This window comes from Aythya ferina (genome assembly GCF_964211825.1).
Source record: "Aythya ferina genome assembly, chromosome: 3".
NCBI classification, from domain to species: domain Eukaryota; kingdom Metazoa; phylum Chordata; class Aves; order Anseriformes; family Anatidae; genus Aythya; species Aythya ferina.
The window spans coordinates 117,409,706-117,428,977 of record NC_140298.1 but is presented as its reverse complement, the minus strand read 5'-3'; the positions used below and the strand labels follow the sequence as shown (position 1 = coordinate 117,428,977).

General features: G+C 45.6%; 1 protein-coding gene across 1 annotated transcript; it reads left to right on the top strand.

Annotated features, from left to right (window-relative positions):
* Positions 1-1,770: 1,770 nt before the first annotated feature.
* LOC311433261 (serine protease 55-like) lies at positions 1,771-17,950 on the top strand. Its single transcript, XM_084512184.1, has 5 exons — positions 1,771-2,107; positions 2,436-2,625; positions 4,305-4,552; positions 6,758-6,900; positions 17,644-17,950. Exons 1-5 carry the CDS (start codon positions 1,813-1,815, stop codon positions 17,944-17,946), a joined length of 1,179 nt encoding a protein of 392 aa, XP_084368310.1. The 5' UTR covers positions 1,771-1,812; the 3' UTR covers positions 17,947-17,950.
* The last annotated feature ends 1,322 nt before the right edge of the window (positions 17,951-19,272 follow it).

Below are 19,272 nucleotides of genomic sequence, written 5' to 3'. Positions count from 1 at the left end.
TTCAGTAGGAGAGAAGAGGATGCCTACCCAGCTTTTTGCTTATGATACTTCTCAGAGCAGTGGGAGATGTGGGCTCTCAGGCATCTCCTATTTCAGAGGCGGTCCTAATCACTAAATTTGAAGCACATGTGCCATTGGTGCCTCCTCAGGGGTGCATAAAGGAGCAACTTTGGTTTTCTTTGGGGAAAACTTGCAGGAGCCTATTCTGACATGGCAGTTCAGGGCAGAGGAGTGCACAAAGTTTTTTGAGGGCCATATGATGGGGATGCAGAGACACATCCACAGCATTTCCCTTTGGCTAGGTCTCTATGGCACTTCTCTCCGTATCAAGGTTTGGTGTGTCTTCCTGCTCACTAGCTCAGCTTTTAGGCTCAGAAAGACCCCAAACAGTTCCCTGAGTGCCTGCTTTAACTACCTAGCAGTCCAGATTTTGTAAAAAGTCTTCAGGCTTGTAAATACAGTGCTGCAGTCCTGCATGGTTTATCCAAAGATGGGCAACAACCCCATGCCAGAGAAATTAGCTCTCCCTCTTCCCTTTCCCCTTGGCTGGTGCTTAGTCCACTCCAGCCTTAAAAGCTAAGGAAACCTGTCCTTTTAGCAGACTTACACCTGGGGCAAGCTTGAGAGGAGCTACCGCTGGCAGGATCATCATGCTAGGCTCTTTTCTGGAGCTGCCCCAAAATGTGCTCGCATCACACTTGGGATTTCCAGCCGCTAGAGTAACTGATTGCCTGTTGTTAACATTGTGCCACTGAAATGTTTTGTTGCTCACTGTCAAGGAAACCAGCATTTTTGTCCAATTTCCTAGGCAAGGGGTAAGATAAAAGCAAAGAAGAGAGGAAAATAAAGTCTGACTTTCCTGCTATGCATTTTTAACCTCTGTGTAAGTCAGCCTTCAGTGGGATAACTCCTGATTTGCTCCCATGTACAAGGCAAAACATTTCATATTCTGAATCATCATTTACTCATAAAATATTGCTTGGTTCCCTTCTGTCTTTTCCCCTCCCTTCCCTCCTACTCTGTGCAAGTTCTTGTTTTGAAACAGACTGGAAAGTCTTTGGAGGAAGCACTGCTCAGTACTTAATATAGCTGTGCTCAGGCCTGAACTTGGCTGAGTTCTTCTCAGTCCTGTCCCTATGGAAATAATACATCAGTTTAGAAATCAACATAGATAGGTCCACTGACCATAAATAGGTCTACTGAACTGGTACAAACCAGAATATTATGCCCCCACTCAATTAATTATGGAGATACACTAGGGTGGTATCTTGGCCTTGATGCCTTGCAGTTGTTGCTGGAGGTACAAATAGCAGCGGAGATAAGATCAGTAAAGGTGAAATGATTCAGATTCGTGGATAAGCTTTCTAAGCTGTGTTTGGCCTTGTAAACAGTTGCCCACAGTTCTCGGGGAAGAAGTGAGTGGCAGCCTCAGCATCTTTGACACAATACTTTTGATTCGGCACTGTTTGAACCTTGCCCCACCACACAGCTGCCTCTTTCTTCTGAAGATTTAGAGAAGGTCTAAAAAAAAATCATCCAAAATTTAATAGGCTTCAGCACTTCTCAGAGATGAAAACTGATGCAGGACCAGCAGGTAAGGTCTTTGAAGAGAAAAATATGGTTTGAGAACCGAAAAGGGCTACAGCACCCAGCCTGAGAAGTCCACTATTGCACCCAGTGAAATCCAGTCCAGGATGCCCTATGCCTAGCACAGCTGAAGCAAATCCCAAGCCTCATGGGAATCACTAAGTTGTTGGCCAGGGCAGTGTGAGCTTTCCCTCATTGTCTTAGGAAGACTGGATTCTGACTGTGATGTCAGCAAAAGAGAATGAACCATGTGAGGTCACATTCTGGTTGCTCCTGGCAGAGGAATGTGTCCGCAGAAGCATCACTGCCCTCAATATCATCCAAGAGCTTCGGTCCAAGTGTGGGATGAACATGCTGCTCCTTACCTTCTGGATTTTAACTTCTCTAATCAGCAGCATCCATGCAGGTGTTTCTTCCCCAGTTTTTATGTTCAGCAGTGAATGGAAGAGTGAACCTGTTGGTAGCTTCAGAGGTGGACAGCAGAGAGAAACTGGTACCCCTCCTGGATACACACACATCGGTAAATGAGTTTGGCCTGGGTTGATTCCTTGTGCCTTGTGGCATACATGCATGGCTTGTACTATACCTGGCACGGAACTCTTCCATTCTACTCCCTCAACAAGGATTTCATCCAACCTGCTTATGGGAAACAATCTACGGCACTATTAGCCCCCAGATTGCCCAGGCATTTTTGGGGGAAGTTACAACAATGCCAGGGGGCTTTGGTAGAGAACAAGTATCATGGATGGTCCTGGACCAGTGCTTTAACCTGCATCCTGCCCTCCTCTTTTAGTAGCACAGGATGTGGTGCAGCCATACATGAGCAACGTGTCTCATTTTGTACCCAGAGTGTGGCCTCCGACCATCTTATGAGTCCTTTCTGGAGACTGGCAAGAGGATCACAGAGGGGAGATATGCCAAGGCTGGGGAGTTCCCGTGGCAAGTGAGCATCCAGAGCAATGGGAAACATATCTGCGGGGGCACCATGATCAGCGCGCTGTGGATTTTAACTGCGGCCCATTGCTTTGCAGATGAGGTGTGAGTACTTATGTGTCTGGAGGAGGGCAACAAAGCTGGTAAAAGGGCTGGAGGGCATGTCCTGTGAGGAGAGGCTGAGGTCACTTGGGTTGTCTGGGGAAAGGAGGCTGAGAGGCAACCTCACAGCTCTCTTCAGCTCCCTGAGGAGGGGAAGCACACAGGGAGGTGCTGGCCTCTGGTTCCTGGCCACTAATTACAGGATGCAGGAGAGTAACTCAAAGCTGTGCCAGGGGAGGTTCAGACTGGACATTATGAAATTTTCTTTACTGCGAGGGTGGTCAAATGCTGGAACAGGATTCCTGGAAAGGTGGTTGATGCCCCATGTACATTGGTGTTAAAGAGGCATTTGGACAATGCTTTCATTAACATGCCTCAGCTTTTGGTTAGCCCTAAAGATGTCAGGCAGGTGGACTAGATAATCTTTGAAGGTCCCTTCAACTCAGCTCAACTCAACTCAGCTCCACTCAGCTCCACTCAGCTCAACTCAACTCAACTCAACTCAACTCAACTCAACTCAACTCAACTCAGCTCAACTCAACTCAACTCAACTCAACTCAACTCAACTCAACTCAACTCAACTCTTCTATTGTATTGTATTGTATTCTACTCTACTCTACTCCTATTCTATTATTCTATTCTATTCTATTCTATTCTATTCTATTCTATTCTATTCTATTCTATTCTATTCTATTCTATTCTATTCTATTCATTTTCTGCACTGCTCTGCGCTGCTCTCTACTCTACTCTGTTCTACTCTACTCTGTTCTACTCTACTCTACGCTACTCTACTCTACTCAGGGTAAATGAGGACAGCCCAGGCGTGATGGGGGTGATAACACTGCTCCTTAGACTGTAGGGTATGTATATCCTTGGGATCAACTGCAGAATATATGTGATGGAGCCAGAAGGAGAGTACTGAGAACCTTTCCACCTTTAGGAAAAAAAAAAAGAAAAAAAAAAGAATTTGCAGAAATCTGCATAACCAGAAGATCCAGAAAGGGAATAAATCTGCATAACCAGGGTCCAGAAGGAGAGTATTTTGAAGGACAGTGTGAGCAGCCTTGTATAATTGGCCATGATGTTATATTCTGATGGCTCCCAAGGAGTTCCTGTACATTTACACAGGTTGTGGTACCTTGTAAAAAGAGGTATATTCTATTCCAGTTTACTCTAGCTCTCAAATTACTTTTGCTTTCATATAGCAGACACCTTTACCTTATGTGTAGTCTGCTATTAATCCAGCAGCTTCTGGATAAATCAACCCAGGGACAGAATCCAACCATCCATGAGTCCCCTCCAAAATACGGGAGCTCCAAGAGCCAGAGCTGCTCGGTGACAAATGACCTGTGGCATCCCAACCTGAAGCAGCTGGCCAGGGACAGCATGGCCTGGAGCAGCCAGCCCAGGGCACAGTGATTCTGAACACCCAGCCCGCTCCATCTGTTCGTTAGCACCTGGGCTATTTATAACTTGGTTGCATTCATGTTCTACCTCTGCTCCTGCTTCCCCTGAAAATGAGCTTTGCCTGGAAGTGAGGGCAGATTTCTGTGGTTTCTGTAGCTAACCTGCCTCTGCAATTTGCTGCTCTGAGGAAGGAGGCACCAACCTTTATAACACAAAGTCTTCATGTTTGCTCATGCATACTCTTTTTTGTTGTTGTTATTGTTTTTGTTTATAAGGCCACCAGATCTCACTGTTGTAGTAGGGGGAATTAACCTTGACCACCCTCTGGAAGAACATAAGCCAGACAGCTTGGTTATCCATGAAAACTTTGACAGAACAAGCATGAAACATGATATTGCCCTGATCATGCTCAGCTCGCCCGTTGAGTTCAGCAACGAGAAAATCCCCGTCTGCTTGCCCTTCATGCATGATGTTGACACATGGCAACACTGCTGGATTGCTGGATGGGGAACCACAGGTGCAGGTGAGACACCACTGGGAGATGTGATGTATCTGCTAATGGAGGCTGTTTTTTTACCTATTTAAAGTAGATGTTCTCCCCTGGCAGGGGTTACCCATACCAGTGGCTGCTCCCTACCTCCTTTGTAAACACATCCAGAACCTGGCAGCCTCTGCACATCACTGGCTGTCCATTCAGAGCAAGAAGCTGTCACCCCCAGAGAAAAGTCTCCAATATTCTGAGCGTATATATTCCAGCTGAAACCTTAGAGCCCACCGTTGCTCTGCAAGGACTCTGCCTTCTTGCTTGCTGTTATGAGCACCCAAAGTAAGACAATCCCCAACTGTACTGGGTGAGATATAATGGGTCTAAAGTGGTCTGGCATAAGGGAAATGGAGATTTAGGGTTGTCTTTGGCATAATGCCTCCATTAAACACATTGATTTGATGGTTCTGACCACCCCCTCCTCTTCTTTCATTTAGAAAGGCAGATTGCTATTGCTAATTGCTCTCATTCAAGCCCTAATGAAAGTAGCTCCAGCACTGACTGTGACCCAAAATGTCTATCCTGAACAAACGTCACCAAATGGCTAATGAGCTATTTCATTATTGGAAAGGGGTAATCAGGGCAGAGTGGGAAGGGTGGTGTCTTGGGGCTTTACCAGTCCTTCCTGGGAGTGGTGGTAAGTTAACGTCCCGTTTAATCCTTGCTCTTTTACCCCATAGGGTTCCTATCTCCTTTCTGAACCTCTGTATTTTCCTTCTTATGCTTCATTCACCTCACGTAGCAGTAAAGCGCAGCACAACGCTGTGTTTTAGTTGTGAAAGTCTTCCATTTCACCAAGGTAACACGCTCTTAGAAACAGAAAAGCAGGGGCAATGCTGCAGAGTCGCTCTGCAACTTGGCAGGATTTCTCTTCAGTTAGTCTCTGCAAAATACCTGGTGTGGTTCTGGGGAGGAGAGCCTCATTTTGCTGTGTGGTTAGGGTGGCATTGCCTCTGCAATCCGAACTGCACCCTGCAGGAGCTCAATGCATCAGCCCTTCAATCTGGGGGATGTTTCAGAAGAAAAATGGGAGAAGCCAAGTATGCTGAGAGTGACATGTGATGGTGTGATATGGGCCATACCATAGTATGACACACTGTTCCTGCGTGGGAGGAAAGATGGGTCATTTCTCATCTTTTGGAGGTGGACATCTCTCAAATGGCACCGCAGGTGGCAACAGGCTGACTCCTCTTTAATTTCAGTCAATAAAACCCAGCTCACACAGAGCCACCTCCTTGGGGATGCCCACATTAAAGCATTTCTTTGTGCGGACACGTCCATGGAGGGGCCCCATGTTAGTTAGGAAAGGAACATAACAACTTTCCATCTTTTACCTTTGAGTTCCACCTTCCTGAAGGTTCTGGGATGATTTAGCTCACTGAATTATGCAAGAAGGAGTGAAAAGCTGTGACATCCTTCAAAAGACAGTTTTATCCTTCAGACTTAGGCTTATTTTGAAGACAAATGTGGGTGATGAAATGAGTAGGCTTTCCATGCAGCCATGAGTATTGCATGAATATTTTTAATTTTCTCATTGCTTGCTGGTACCCACTGTGATTTTTGCTTTTCCATCTCAAGAGGAGGAAAAAGCAATTATTTGTGTTCGGCCATCCTTTGTGAAAGATGTGGCCAGTACCCTAGTTGAGGCATGGCCTCACAGCACCCCAGGAAAGCATGTGGAGAACTAGGTCGTCTGTTCTGGAGAAAGCTCAGTGGAACTCACACATGGGCTCACACAGGGCTGCGTGAAAAATCATTCAAGCTGGGTATCCTAGAAATGTGAATGAGAAACCCAAGCAGCTCATCTTGGAGCATCACCAAGGCCAAGAGGATAAGCCATCCCATCACATCCCAGAGTTCGCCTAAAGGAATAAGTGATTGTTTCAAATCCTATTTAGCAAGCCTCCACTCCCCAGGATTTCAGCTTTGCCCATCAACACCTCCCATCTCACCACCTACCTACCCATCTCCTAGGCTGGCATTTAATCAAGAGCACAAACATATCCTAGACAGCCCCTGTAAGCCTCCTTGGCCCCCAGAGCATCTGGTTGTGCCCTGAGCCCCTCTTACCCTGAGTTCCTTTACAAATTCACCTGAGAGCAGTCCCAAGGGTCTCCAACAGTGCTTTCACCCTTACAAGCTCTTCAGGGTTTGCTAATCCTTCTCTTCTTACCTGTTGTTTAGCAGCTGAGGAGTCAGCATCCCACGTGCTGCAGAAAGCACGGATGAAGCTCATCAGCAGGGAGAAGTGCTTGGAGCACATCCCACAGCTACCAGAGAACATGCTGTGTGCTGAGCTGGAGGGAGGAGAAAGAGGCACCTGCCAGGTAAAGCAAACATGCCCCAGGATAGCCACATTGCCTATGGGGGAACAAGGACCTTCAAAGAGAGGTGAATTCACTTCAGGAAGGAATATCCACTCTTCCTGTGGATTTCTAGGGCTGCTAAAGGCTCTCTACACGAGGCAAGAAGCTCTATGGCTGAGGACCTGTCTGTCTGGTGCATAGCAAATGCATATTGACCAAGGCAGTGTGGTTCTCGGAAAGTAGTAGTGGATCTGGGGATGTGTCCCTGTGGGGACCAAAACGCCCCTGTGCAGTGGTGGTAGGAGTTAAATACTGTCTGGAGACAGGAAAATCTGACCAGGAGGGTCGAAGCAAAAGGACTGGGTGGAGAAATGAGTCCAGGAGTGTTTAGTTTGAATGGTAGAAACCTTTCCAAGGGAGCTCTTGGTGCTAGCACAAAAGGGGAGGTTTAGGTTGGATATTAGGAAGAACTTCTTTACCGAAATGGTTGTTAGGCATTGGAATGGGCTGCCCAAGGAAGTGGCTGAGTCACCATCCCTGGAGGTCTTTAAAAGACGCTTAGATGTAGAGCTAAGTGATATGGTTTTGTTGAGTACTGGTTAGTGTTAGGTCAGATGTTGGAGTAGGTGATCTTGGAGGTCTCTTCCAACCTAGATGATTCTGTGATTCTGTGAAATGTCCTGTGATGGCACGGCAGTTAAGTCTGTGGGTGCCAGAACTCATCACATATCACAACGGGTTAATGATACAGGACGGTGGAGCTTTGAAGCTAAATTATAGAGCTCAGTGGTGTTTGATAGCAGGGACTGCTAAGGGGAGAGAGCTGAAACAAATGTTGCTTGGAGCAAATGACCTCCAGAGGTCCCTTCTGACCTCAACCTTTCTGTCATTCTGTGAAATGCCCAGAAGTGGGATAACCTCACCCAAACTATGCCCTCAGAACACGTTCTATGTACACGATTGCTGTCCTGGTGTCAAACAAAGTCTGAAAGCCAAAAAGCACCTTTGCTTTCACAGCATCCAACCTCCAATCCCTTCTCTGCTCAATGAGGACTGAGCTCTCCCTGCAGCTCTCCCTGCAGCCTCTGCCATGGTGGGAACAGGGCTGAAGTCTCTCTCCTCTACTAAGCAAGGGTCTTTTAGAAGTGTTCCTCTGCTTGCAGGGGGGCAGACAGTCAGACACCTATGGGCACAGCTTCGTCCTGTAGGAGCCCTTCAATCTAACCCAGTGAGCCAGGATTCAGAGAAGTCCCTGAGCTTTAGGTGCGGCGCTTGTGGACTGCAAAGCCATCGCAAGCTGGGGCCATACCTAGGCAAGGAAGGTAAAGCTTTGCTTTGCAAAATCATTTTTTGATTAGCCAGAGAGCATCTGCCTGTGAAGCCATTCATCTAGTGACTTTCACCTCCATTAAATTCAATCAAAAAATTTAAAAAGAAAACTGCCACAGGATAACATTAACATGATTAAAGAATGCACTTCCCAGCCCTGCCTTAAGTTCTGTGGCTGAATTATGCTGGTGAAACAGCAAGAGCACTTGTACCCAGCAAAATGAATCTCCTGTATTCAGAAAGCTGATGAGGGTGCTATTTTGATCTACAATAATGTTAGCGTAGCCTGCAAAATGAAATAGAAATGTGAGCTTTCCAAGCAGGGAAAGTACACAATGATTATATGTATGATAATGCTCATAGCCCAGCAACTGCCCACTTTTAGCAGAAGTTTGACTAGGCAGAAATGTCTTGCAACCTGAAATAATGAGAACAAGGCAAAAATGTACCCTAGGCTAGAAGTAAGTCTGTTCAGGAGTGAAACAGGTGACATGACTTTTCATCAGGATTTGCTCATTTGTTCTAGGGGAAGCACTGATTTTGCTGATGGACAGTTTTCTGGGATTGAGTTTGGGTGGGTAAGCAGTCATATTTTGGCCTTGCTGGGCTGGTTCAGAAATCTGGTGGCTTGCCTGCAGTAGGCTACCAGGTAAGGAACTGGGAGACCAGGTCCCAGCCTGATGCTTGCTCTGCAACAAGCCCTCAGTAGGTGGCAAGGCACATTGTACAAAGTGCATTCTATTGAGCTACTTTTCTACATAAAGACTGGATTTTTCTCTGGACAGCTCTGCAGGAAATGTTATCTTGTCACATCAGATTGAATCTGCGTGTCTGGGGCACCCAGATGGGATTAGAAACATTGCTTGTGGTTGGGGGTTAAAGGTTGTTGAATGGGCTCAGATAAATTCTGTGTGATGAAATGATAAAAGAATTGCTTTTATATTTTAGGCTCCTGACCACTTTTCTAAGTTTAGGTTCCTGCCCATGTGCCTCGGAACAGATAGAAGGGAGGAATATTTTTTTCTTTTTCAGTCATACTGGTAAAGGAACGAGCTCTGGTGATGCTGAGTTTGCTGGTGTAGATGAGGTCACAGTAAACCTGGGAGCAATGCCTGGTTTGTCTGGACATGAACCAGATAAAAGCATTACATTAACCTTTCCTAAGCATTGCTGAGAACTGGACACATTTGTTCATGCCAAGAACCAGGATAAGATGGGCAAGTTTCATCTAGACTGAAGGCTGTAAGTCCACATGATCCTGATCTGGATCCAAAAGATTAGCATGCTTGTCTTTGCACTGTGTGCCATTTGTGTGCTAGATTTTCCTTATTATAGCATGATGGTTTTATTTGAGTAACCAGTCACTTAAATATCTTCATAAAGGTGTCATGTGAAAGTTTTATCCTACTGATCGCTGCCTTAATATCCACATGTGGCAACAGGTCATGAATAGAAAGGCTCAGACATTTCAGTAGCTGCATACTAGTACCAGAGCTTGACTAATTTGTGGATCACTAACTGTGTTCCTATAATAACTCAAGGAGATTGAATAGCAGAGCTCCTGAGTATTTGTACTTAAAAAAAAATCCATTCACTTAAAAAGAAAAATCTATTGTATACCAATTCCCTAGTGGTTCTTCAGACAAATATATAGATTGACTGTGAATTAACACTAACAGGATCTGTAATTGACTTATAGTTCTATTTAGTCATAAACATTAGCATTAATGGATGTTCATGGAGTACAAGTGCTAAACAACAGACAGTAGAGATGGCCTATGTGTTATTTTTTGTGTGCTACATTTCTTCCATGACCCCATGAACCACAATTGATGTCTAATTCCTTGCTTTCTTAAGCACCTTTTGTTAGGCCCTGATGCAATGGTACCTTGAACAATAATTAGAGTATAAGGGACTCACAAAGTAAATGCCTCTTCAATGCCTTGCCTATCGAGACAAAATTCAGTAAATGGCCCAATTATATTTCAGAGAATTTCTCTGAAATATAGGACAGAGTGTGTTTTGCTGGAAGTCACAGTTCATGTACAGTTCAGGTTGGCAGCAGATGAAGGGGGGTGGGCAGGCCCTGGCCTGACTTTGAGGAGAATGAATCATTGCATGGCCACAGACAAGTGGTGGGATCCTTCCAGCTCAGCTTCACCACACTCCCCTCACGCTGGTGTAGGACTGATCTGAGTCACCAGCGAAAGGCATCTACCCCCTTCCACTGAATTATACAACAAGAGATTTTGTCCTTGGCCGAAACAATGCTAGGATGCATCTAGGGCTCTGGGTTTTACTGTATTTAGTTGAGTGAAAAAGGCAAAGAAGGACTACATTCCTTCATGTGTAGTATGTCCTGCCCACAAATACAGTCAGCAGTTTGGGAAGATTGAATATGCCAGAGGACTGTGTTGCCATCCAGAGGGACCTGGACAGGCAGGAGAGGGGGGCTGACACAAATCTGCAGCTCAACAAGGGGAAGCCCAAAGTCCTGCCCCTGGGGAGGAACAGGCCCAGCACCAGGACAGGCTGGGGGCACCCAGCGGCTGTGCAGAAATGGACCTGGAGGGTGTGGGGGGCACTGAGGTGTGTTAGGCAAAGCATTGCCTGCAGGTTGAGGGAGGGGATCCTGCCCTTCTGTTCAGTGCTGGTGATGCTACACCTGGAGTGCTGGGACCAGTTCTGGACTCCCCAGTACAAGGGAGACATGGACATACTGGAGAGAGTCCAGTGAAGAACTGGAGGATTTCTCCTATTAGGGATGGCTGCGAGAGCTGGGGCTGCTGGGCCTGGAGCAGAGGAGGCTCCGGGGGAGCTCCCCCATGGCCGTCAGTACCCGCAGGGAGGTGCGGAGAGGCCGGAGCCGGGCTCTGCTCAGCGGTGCCCAGGGCCAGGCCCAGAGGCCCCGGGCCCAGCCTGGAGCCCCGGCGGCTCCCCCTGCCCCTCAGGCAGCACTGCTGGGGCCAGGGGTGCCGGAGCCCTGGCACAGGCTGCCCCAAGAGGGGCTGGGGGCTGCTCCTTGGGGACATGGGGCTGGACCAGATGGGCCCAGAGATGCCTTTAACCTCAGCCATTCTGGGATTCTGTGAATGGCTGTAGCACCTGTGTAGCATCTGGGATGCTAAAAGCCCTCACCCCACGTAGCTACAGCAGTAGCAGTAGCTGTTTGCTGAGATTTATCTGGCCCCATGCAAATGCCTTTTCTGTAGCTATTTGCAGCTACCCAATCATCTTTCTATTAATGCAGAGAAAAAAGTGCTTTTGAACATGTGATTCATTCAGGCTGGTTTAACTATCTATTTTAAAATGAGATAAATCTCTGTATGAGTGCTCATCGCTCCCATTAACTAGAAGCAAATCCAAGGTGTCTAGCTCACAGAGACACACATGGATCTGAGGCAGGACTGTTGCCTACAAGTTTCCAGTATAATTTTAGATGTCTTAGGATATCCCCATGGCGTCCAGCTGACCCCTCTGAAATCATGTCCCATTGGTGGTAATGTGACTGCACTGGGAACTTGATATTTGCACTGGAACCCCCTCAGAGGGGTGATCAGCCTGGAGCTGAACTCACCCCTCCTACCCTCCTTCTGTGCACAAGAGCGAGTGCTAAACCCATACAGAAGTGACAAAAACTCTTGCATCCTTTTACAAACTCTTGCATCTTTTTACTGGTGCAAGCGAGGCTCAAAATCTGCAAGGGAAGACTTGTGATAGATTTCTTTAAAGAAAAGGTCTGCAGATGAAAATCAGCTTCATGCAGGTAAATTATCAGAGAGACAAGGCAAAGGCCACAAACCAGGGAAGCTTGCTCGATCCCTCCAGCTGTTTAAAATATGTAAATGGAAGAGGATAGATGATGCTGTGATTGCAGTCTGTACGTATGGAGAGTATCTGTATGAGCTCTGAGGTTATAGGAACTTCTGCCTATCAGCCAAAGGTCTCCTGGGGACTAGCATTTGGATCTAACCAAATTTCAATTCAAAATTATGACTAAAAAAAAAAAAAAATGACTGTACAAACTTACTTTACTATTGCACCTTACCTTTACATTGAAGAGAGTGACCCACTCACGAGCCTTGTGATAGATTCTCCATTGCTGAACAATTGCTAACATGTCAGGGTGTGGTGGTTGTTTTTTTTTCTTTCTAAGATTGGTTTAAATAGGAAGGTGTCCTGGGAAGCTCCAGAACAAAGCATTAGAAAGGCATTTTTGCTTTTATAGTCTGTTACATTTGCTTCTAAAGGGTGCTTTGATGTGCAGCTCATAAGAATTAGAATATTTTTCCTGTGTCCTGTGGCTTTATAGAGCTTTCATCATTTGATCATTTTATGATATGGGCAGACAAGTGAACACATGGAAGCTATGGTGGCTTAATTCTTTAATCTGTGAAAACCATTCCTTCCTATTGCAAGGACCTGAGATGCTGATGATGCCCAACATCTCTTCTGCTTTATTCCTTTGGCACCCTAGAGTTGAAGCTTTTAGTCCCTTGAACTGAAGCTGTTTGCTTTGTGGTAAGGGGGGGGTCTGGCGTTATTTTGTGTGCCCGGTGAGTGAAGATCTGGGGAGCAGAACATCTCTGGATCCAGCTGAACAAAGAAACCTACTGAGTGCCTGCCCTTGGAGTGGGAGAAATGGGTGTGATGACTCAGAGCAGCCGCTTCTCATTCAATTACAGTGAGTCAACACAGCTTTAAGGGGAAGTCATGACTCACAGATAGATTCAGATTCTTTGAAGGAGTTGACAAGCATGTGGCAGAGGGTGATCTAGCTGATATAACGCGCTGAGATGCCCCAAATTCTTTTAACGAGATTTCTCACCAAAGGCTCATGCAGAAAGTGAGCTGTCATGAAGTAGAAGGGCTTCTGTTGGAAAGGGAGGCGGTACGGAGGAAGGATTTGATGGGAGAAAAGGCTCACAAGGGGAGTCTCACTGAGATCCATGCAAGGAATTGTGCTGTTTAAGGAGCACAAATGCTGAGATGACAAAGTTGGCTGGTGCCACAACACTGTTCAGGGTGGTCAAAATTAAAACTGACTGTGCAGAGGTGCAGGAGGATTTCATTATCCTGAGTGTCTGGAGGTTAAAACAGCAGATGCAGTTCACTGTTGACAAGGGCAAAGTAATGAACGCAGGGAAAAGCAACTCCAGCTGTACACATAGAATAATGGGCTCTAAATTAGCTATTGCCATGGAAGAAGATCTCAGAGTGACTGTGGATAGTCCTTCAAAAACGTCAGCACGACATTCTGTGGAGGTCAAAAAGGCAACAAGAGCATTATGAGTTATTAAGAAAGGAATAGGTAGCGAAACAAACGCATGTTATGCGAGGGCACTAATCTTGGAGGCCTACATCCCATGCTGTATGCAATTCCTGTCCACCCCATCTGAGAAAGGAGGCAGTATTAGAAGAGACTAGTAGAGTGGGAAGGATGAGCAGGGGCACAGAAAGGCTTCTTGAGGAATAGAGAATAGCAGAGAAAGACTCTGAAGCTTGTAAAAGAGATGTCTGATGGGGATATGGCACAGATTTCTAAAGTCATGAATGCCAAGGAGTGGATAGTCAAGAGCTATCCTCTTGACACTGTTGTTCAAAACACATGAAGGAGGGACGATCCAATGGCTGTATCAGGCAGCAGGTTTGAAACAAAGAGAAGGAAGTACTTTTTCATCCAACAGATAATTAAACTATGGAACTCACTGACCAGGATGTTGTGGGTATTTATCCTAAGGGATAAATGGATTCAAAAAGCAATTAGATAACTTCCTGGATGAAGATCTCTCTAAGGCTATTAACCACTGTGATGTAAATACAACTCTGTAAATACTTGCCCTGCTTTTCATTCTCCTTCCCAAGCACTCGCTACAGACATCTGTCAGAGACAGGAGTCTGGGCTGCATGGGGCTTTGGTCAGATGCATTATGGCCTCCTTTAGTCGTTGCCACCATGGCTACTAATGGACCCTGATGGCTTCCATCTGGGAGGTGTAGGGCCATCCTGTTCACCCATTTTCCAGCAAGGAGATGGATGAAAAGAGTAGGTGAAGGCTCTCATCTGAGACCTCAAAGGGATCCCATGAAAAAAGTCCAGGTGACTCTGTTACCTGATTCATCTATGACACGCTAAAAATGGTCTTAGTCCTTCAACCTTCCTCTAAAGACAGTCTATTCACAGTGAAATAACTGAAGAAATCATCTCTTTGGAAAAACCTTTGCTTCCTGCAGCCAGGGCAGCTCTAATAGCAAATGTTGTTATTCACACACTGATTCTCTCCAATTTACACAGAGCTTACCATCACAAAAATGAAACCAGCAATGACTTGCAAGGACTGTGTATCCATCTAATGAGGATCAGATGGGTTGTTCTCCCTCCCCCAGAGCTTCTCGCACCTAAAAAGATTTATGTGGCTGAACGTGTTTGTTCTGATCAATTACCATGTTGCAGACGAGAATACAAATACGAAAGGAAGATTACACTCTTGCGCCAAAGCTCACTGAAGTCAGCAGAAAGGCTCCTGATGTTCACAAAAAGTCTTTGGCTGTAGTTAAAAGGATGAAACTTTTGATCAGCTTTAGTGAACAAAGCGCCTTGCTAGTCTGTGACAATTTTTATACAACTCAGAATTATTTGCCAGCTAATATGTCTTTGCTCTCACTTCTCCTAATGGGAGGATTACCATGTAGTTGTGGAAGGCATGAGTTCAGCGACGATCTGATTTGATGTAGTTGCTTTTCACTCATCCTCCAGTTGACAAGAAACATGTAAGAGAAGCAAAGATGCAGTTTTCAGCTATTTCACTGTCCAGAAACTTGCCACTCGGACTGAACAGCAGGAGCAGGCATCTGGTGTGCGTGTGCTGACCAGAAGTCTTTCACCACTAGGGTGCAAGAGGCTGAAAGCTGAAAGCAGCATTTAATAAGTACTTCAGTCTTCAGGGTTGTTGACCTGAGCGTTCATTAAATTAGTACTACTGGAGACATCAAGGAGCTGAGGTGATTTTACCAGCACTCAAACCTCCTTCTTCCCACATTGTCTTCTACACAAAGATGGAAAATCTTGGGCCAACAGTTTTGAGACCTTAAGGTGGATACAGGGATATTCCAAAGTGTTGTAGAACTGAGTTTATTTTCTCTGTCTTTAACCCTATAGCAATCAGGTTCCCGATTCATACGGGCTGCTATAGTTAAGTGGGAAAGATCATGTGGAGATGATGACAGACATCCGAGGAACTCAGAAGAGGCGCCTTTTGCACCCATGAAGCAGACCATCTCAGCTCACAGGGAAAGGCATCCAAAGTAGGATTTGGGTCTCAGGGTTTGTGGATTTGCAGCTGCTGCCTGGGTTTTCACAGCATTGCCCAGCTCCCTCTCTGGGCAGGTTTTAAATCGCTTTCTGCAGCTGACGGTCCCCCAAGCCCTGCAGACAGCTCTCTCTTTCCTCGCCGACTGGGCAGAGAACAAAGCAAACACAGCTAAAGAGACAAACAGGGGAAAACATCTGATTTGAAAGGAAAACTGCATGATCTATAGCTTTGAATTCCTGGCTTTGGCTCCTGGTTCTGCCATTGCCTTGTTCAAATCACATCCCTTTTCAGCCATGCTTTTCTCATCCACAAAATGCGATAAGAATTTTCCTCAAGGATAGCCACAAGGTATTGGGAATTAATTAGTATTAATTGCCCTGGGAGTAAGGTCCATCACAAGTGTGGACAGCCTCCAAAATGGGATCAATTCTGTGATTTAGTGTGCAGGGGCTCTACCAGTACTCATTTCTCCTGTATTGGGGAAAGCCACCGTGCTGCACCCTAATGTGCCACTGCTGAGAGATCACCAGCCACTGCTGCGTCACTGCCTCAATAACAGCTTCCATTCTCCCAACTTCATTTCTTATCTTTCTGTAGGAGCCTCAAAGTGCTTTCCTTTCGCTGCCGGGATAATACGTTTGGCCTGTGCCTGCCCTGAGGGAATTAGCAGTGAAATTCCCAGTAATTTAATTGTGCGCACAACTTAGAAGATGCTCATTCATTCAAAAAGGATGGCATCACCAAGAGCACTGATAATGCGTGGGTCCAAGGTCACTGCAGGGTCACTGGTGGGATTCACACAAGTTCTTGGTCAAAACGGGGTTGGGAAATGCCTTCAGATCCTGCCTTTGAAAGGGCTCCACCACCACCATAGTGCAGCTACAGTAAAACCATTTCAGCACAAACAGTGCTGGGTGCTGAAGCAGCATTTGCTCTGCATTTATCTTCATTTTTCTCTCCTGTTTACGTGTTGAGCTAAAAAGAATATAGAAAAAAAAAGTGATAAGCTCATTAGGGGCCTTGAGCCTCCATCCCAGGAAATGAGTAAGAATTCTGCCGTAAACTTTTGTGGGTGTCGATGAGTTGCATCACACAGACACTTCCTTACTAATTGATGTTTGGTTAGGTCAGGGTAGCTGTTGGGGAAAGGGGGTTCATATATTGATGGCAAAGATATTTCTCAAACTAGGGCACAAAGATGGAAGGACAACAATGCCCAGGAAATCTGGCTGTCTTCAGAAATATGTTTGTACTTCTTATTTGCCACACGAAGGAGTTGAGAAAAGAAAAAAAGAAAAAGAAAAGAAAAAAAGAAAAAAGCTATGGAAGGAAACTCTCTTATTTAGAGCAAGGGCAGATCAGCAATTAAGATGTACATAACTGTTGAGAGGAGTGTTGTTCCTGGCTGGGTGCACTTTGTGCTGGTTGTTCCTGGCTGGGTGCACTTTGTGCTGGTTTCTTTTCTGTTTGGGGTTGTGCTCAGCGACTGCAAACAGAGGTCACACAGGAAACTGGATGTGCTCTTGGCTTTCGAGCCAGGACATTCCTCTTCATCGGATGGCTGCAAAGTGCATTTGAAAGCTTGCATGTTTTGGGTGAGTGGAAGTTGCCTTTCGAGTAGCAAGCAGATTTTTTGTGAAATTACTGCATTTGCAAGAAAAGCTTGTCAGGGTTAGTGTTCATCTCTTGTTCAGTTTCTGGATACTGGTCCCCAAGTTAACAGCAGCAGGTACCTGGCACCTACATGTATATGCACTGGTTTTACAGGGAAGCTAAGAACTGAATGAAAGGTCACAACAAATGTCTCTTTTTACTCTTGGGTCTTGTCTCCTGGTGACAAGACTCAGGTATCCATCCAGGGCCATGGGAGGATGTGGAAGAGACTGAGAAGGACAGGGCATTGCACCAAGCTGGAGATTGTGAGTGATCTGCTCCTCTTACCTCCTCCTCTTAACATTATTCTGTAGGCACCTCAGACCTGAGCTGTGACACTTTGAGTCCCTGTTCCCCCAGGACCTCATGAACTGGGGGTGGAGTTTGATTTTCCTGATCAGCCTCTGGGATGCAGCTGATCTGAGAGACCTGAGGTTTGATCCTGCTCTGATGTCCTCTTTATGCCGTAGGTGGACAGCGGGGGACCTCTGGTTTGCAGCTACTGGAACACCATGAAGTGGTTTCAGGTTGGCATCATCAGCTGGGAAGAAGATTGCACAGAAAAGCCGAGTCACGAGATCTACACTTCTGTTTACAACTACTATGGCTGGATCATGACTGAGACAGCTGTAAGGGGGAAACCTTTCTTCATTGAAGGCGTGGATAACCGTGCAAATGCCAGGGAGGTTCCTTCCAGGGCTCAGGCACAGCTGGTGTTTCTTGACTATTCTCTCCTTTTATTTGCCTCTCTAACAGCAATTAGATTACTCTAGAGAAAATTTTTCAAAACATAATAAAAGTCAGAACTACTGTCTCCTTCTTTTGCTGCTGACCCATAAAGTCATGTCTCAGGTCAGCCTGCTCCATCTCACTGATGTGGACACAGACGCCAAAATGAGACGCCACAGTGAGACAGGGGAGTGATGGAAAGGCTGGAGACCTGAAATGAGAGAGTCAGGACCCAGAAAACAGTTTGTAATCCTCTGAAAAACCTGTATTTTTTCAGACTGGTGGGTCACATCAGGCTCAGCCGTTTGCTGAGCTCAGATGCAAGGTCAAGGGTGAAGGAGCTGCTCCCCTTGGAAACCTTAAAAAAGGTCTTAGCTCACTCGGCTCCAGATTAGCTTAGCTGTGGGTGGTTAGGTCTGGGTTAATATATCTTAGAGCTGGCTATTAGTTGGGCTAATATATCTTCTATCTTGCAGCTGGACCAAACTAAGACCATCTTCAAGAACCACAGCATCCGCTCAGGTGGTATGTGAAGCTGCTGGGACATGACTACATGTCAAATTCAGCCATACACTAGAAAAAGGGCTAGAAAGTTCTTGGCTGGTGTTGGAAAATTTAGCTTCATATAACTGGTCATTATTTACCTGGGTTGTAAATGGTGTGTTTTGGTTGTTAAAGATACTAGAGAAAGATCTAGCTGGCTGGAGGGAACTGGTTCTGAGTTATCTATGAAATGCTGTCTACAGAAACTCCTTGGTTTGGTAATTAGCCAAGATGAATCCCTTACAAGTAAATGGTAAATCAAAAGCATTTTTTTAATTATTATTTTTTTTTTCTTTCTTTTCACTCTGCTGGAGACCTATTTTTTGCATTTCTGGGCTGTGCAGTTCCCAGTCTGAGCCAGGACTGAGCTGGTCCTTGAAGCAATGCCATCCTACACTCTCCAGCAACCAAGTGCATCACAAAAACACTTTCCGCTTTTTACAGTGAGGTTGCTTTTCTTGAAAGTGATGGGGAAGGAGGCAAGCGGTAAGGTCTCCTTCATGTCCCACCTTTGCAATGGCATAAAAGTACCTGTAATTGCAGCAACGATAAAACTCAGTGAATGTGCAATGGGACAGAACCTCACAAATTGGTTTTAATTACCTTGATATTTTCTGGCTAGCTGGTGGAGAAGCCTTGTAAATGAGAATTAATTCATCTACCTTAAGCTAATGCAAACCCATCTTGGCATAAAAGTCAGACTTTATTTTCTGTGTTATCTGAGCAGAAAATAATGCTTAATTATTATTAGTTCTGAGTAATGCTTATGAAAATTGCTCCACATTAATTTCACATGGCTGACTGGCTAATGGATGCATAAGGGTCTT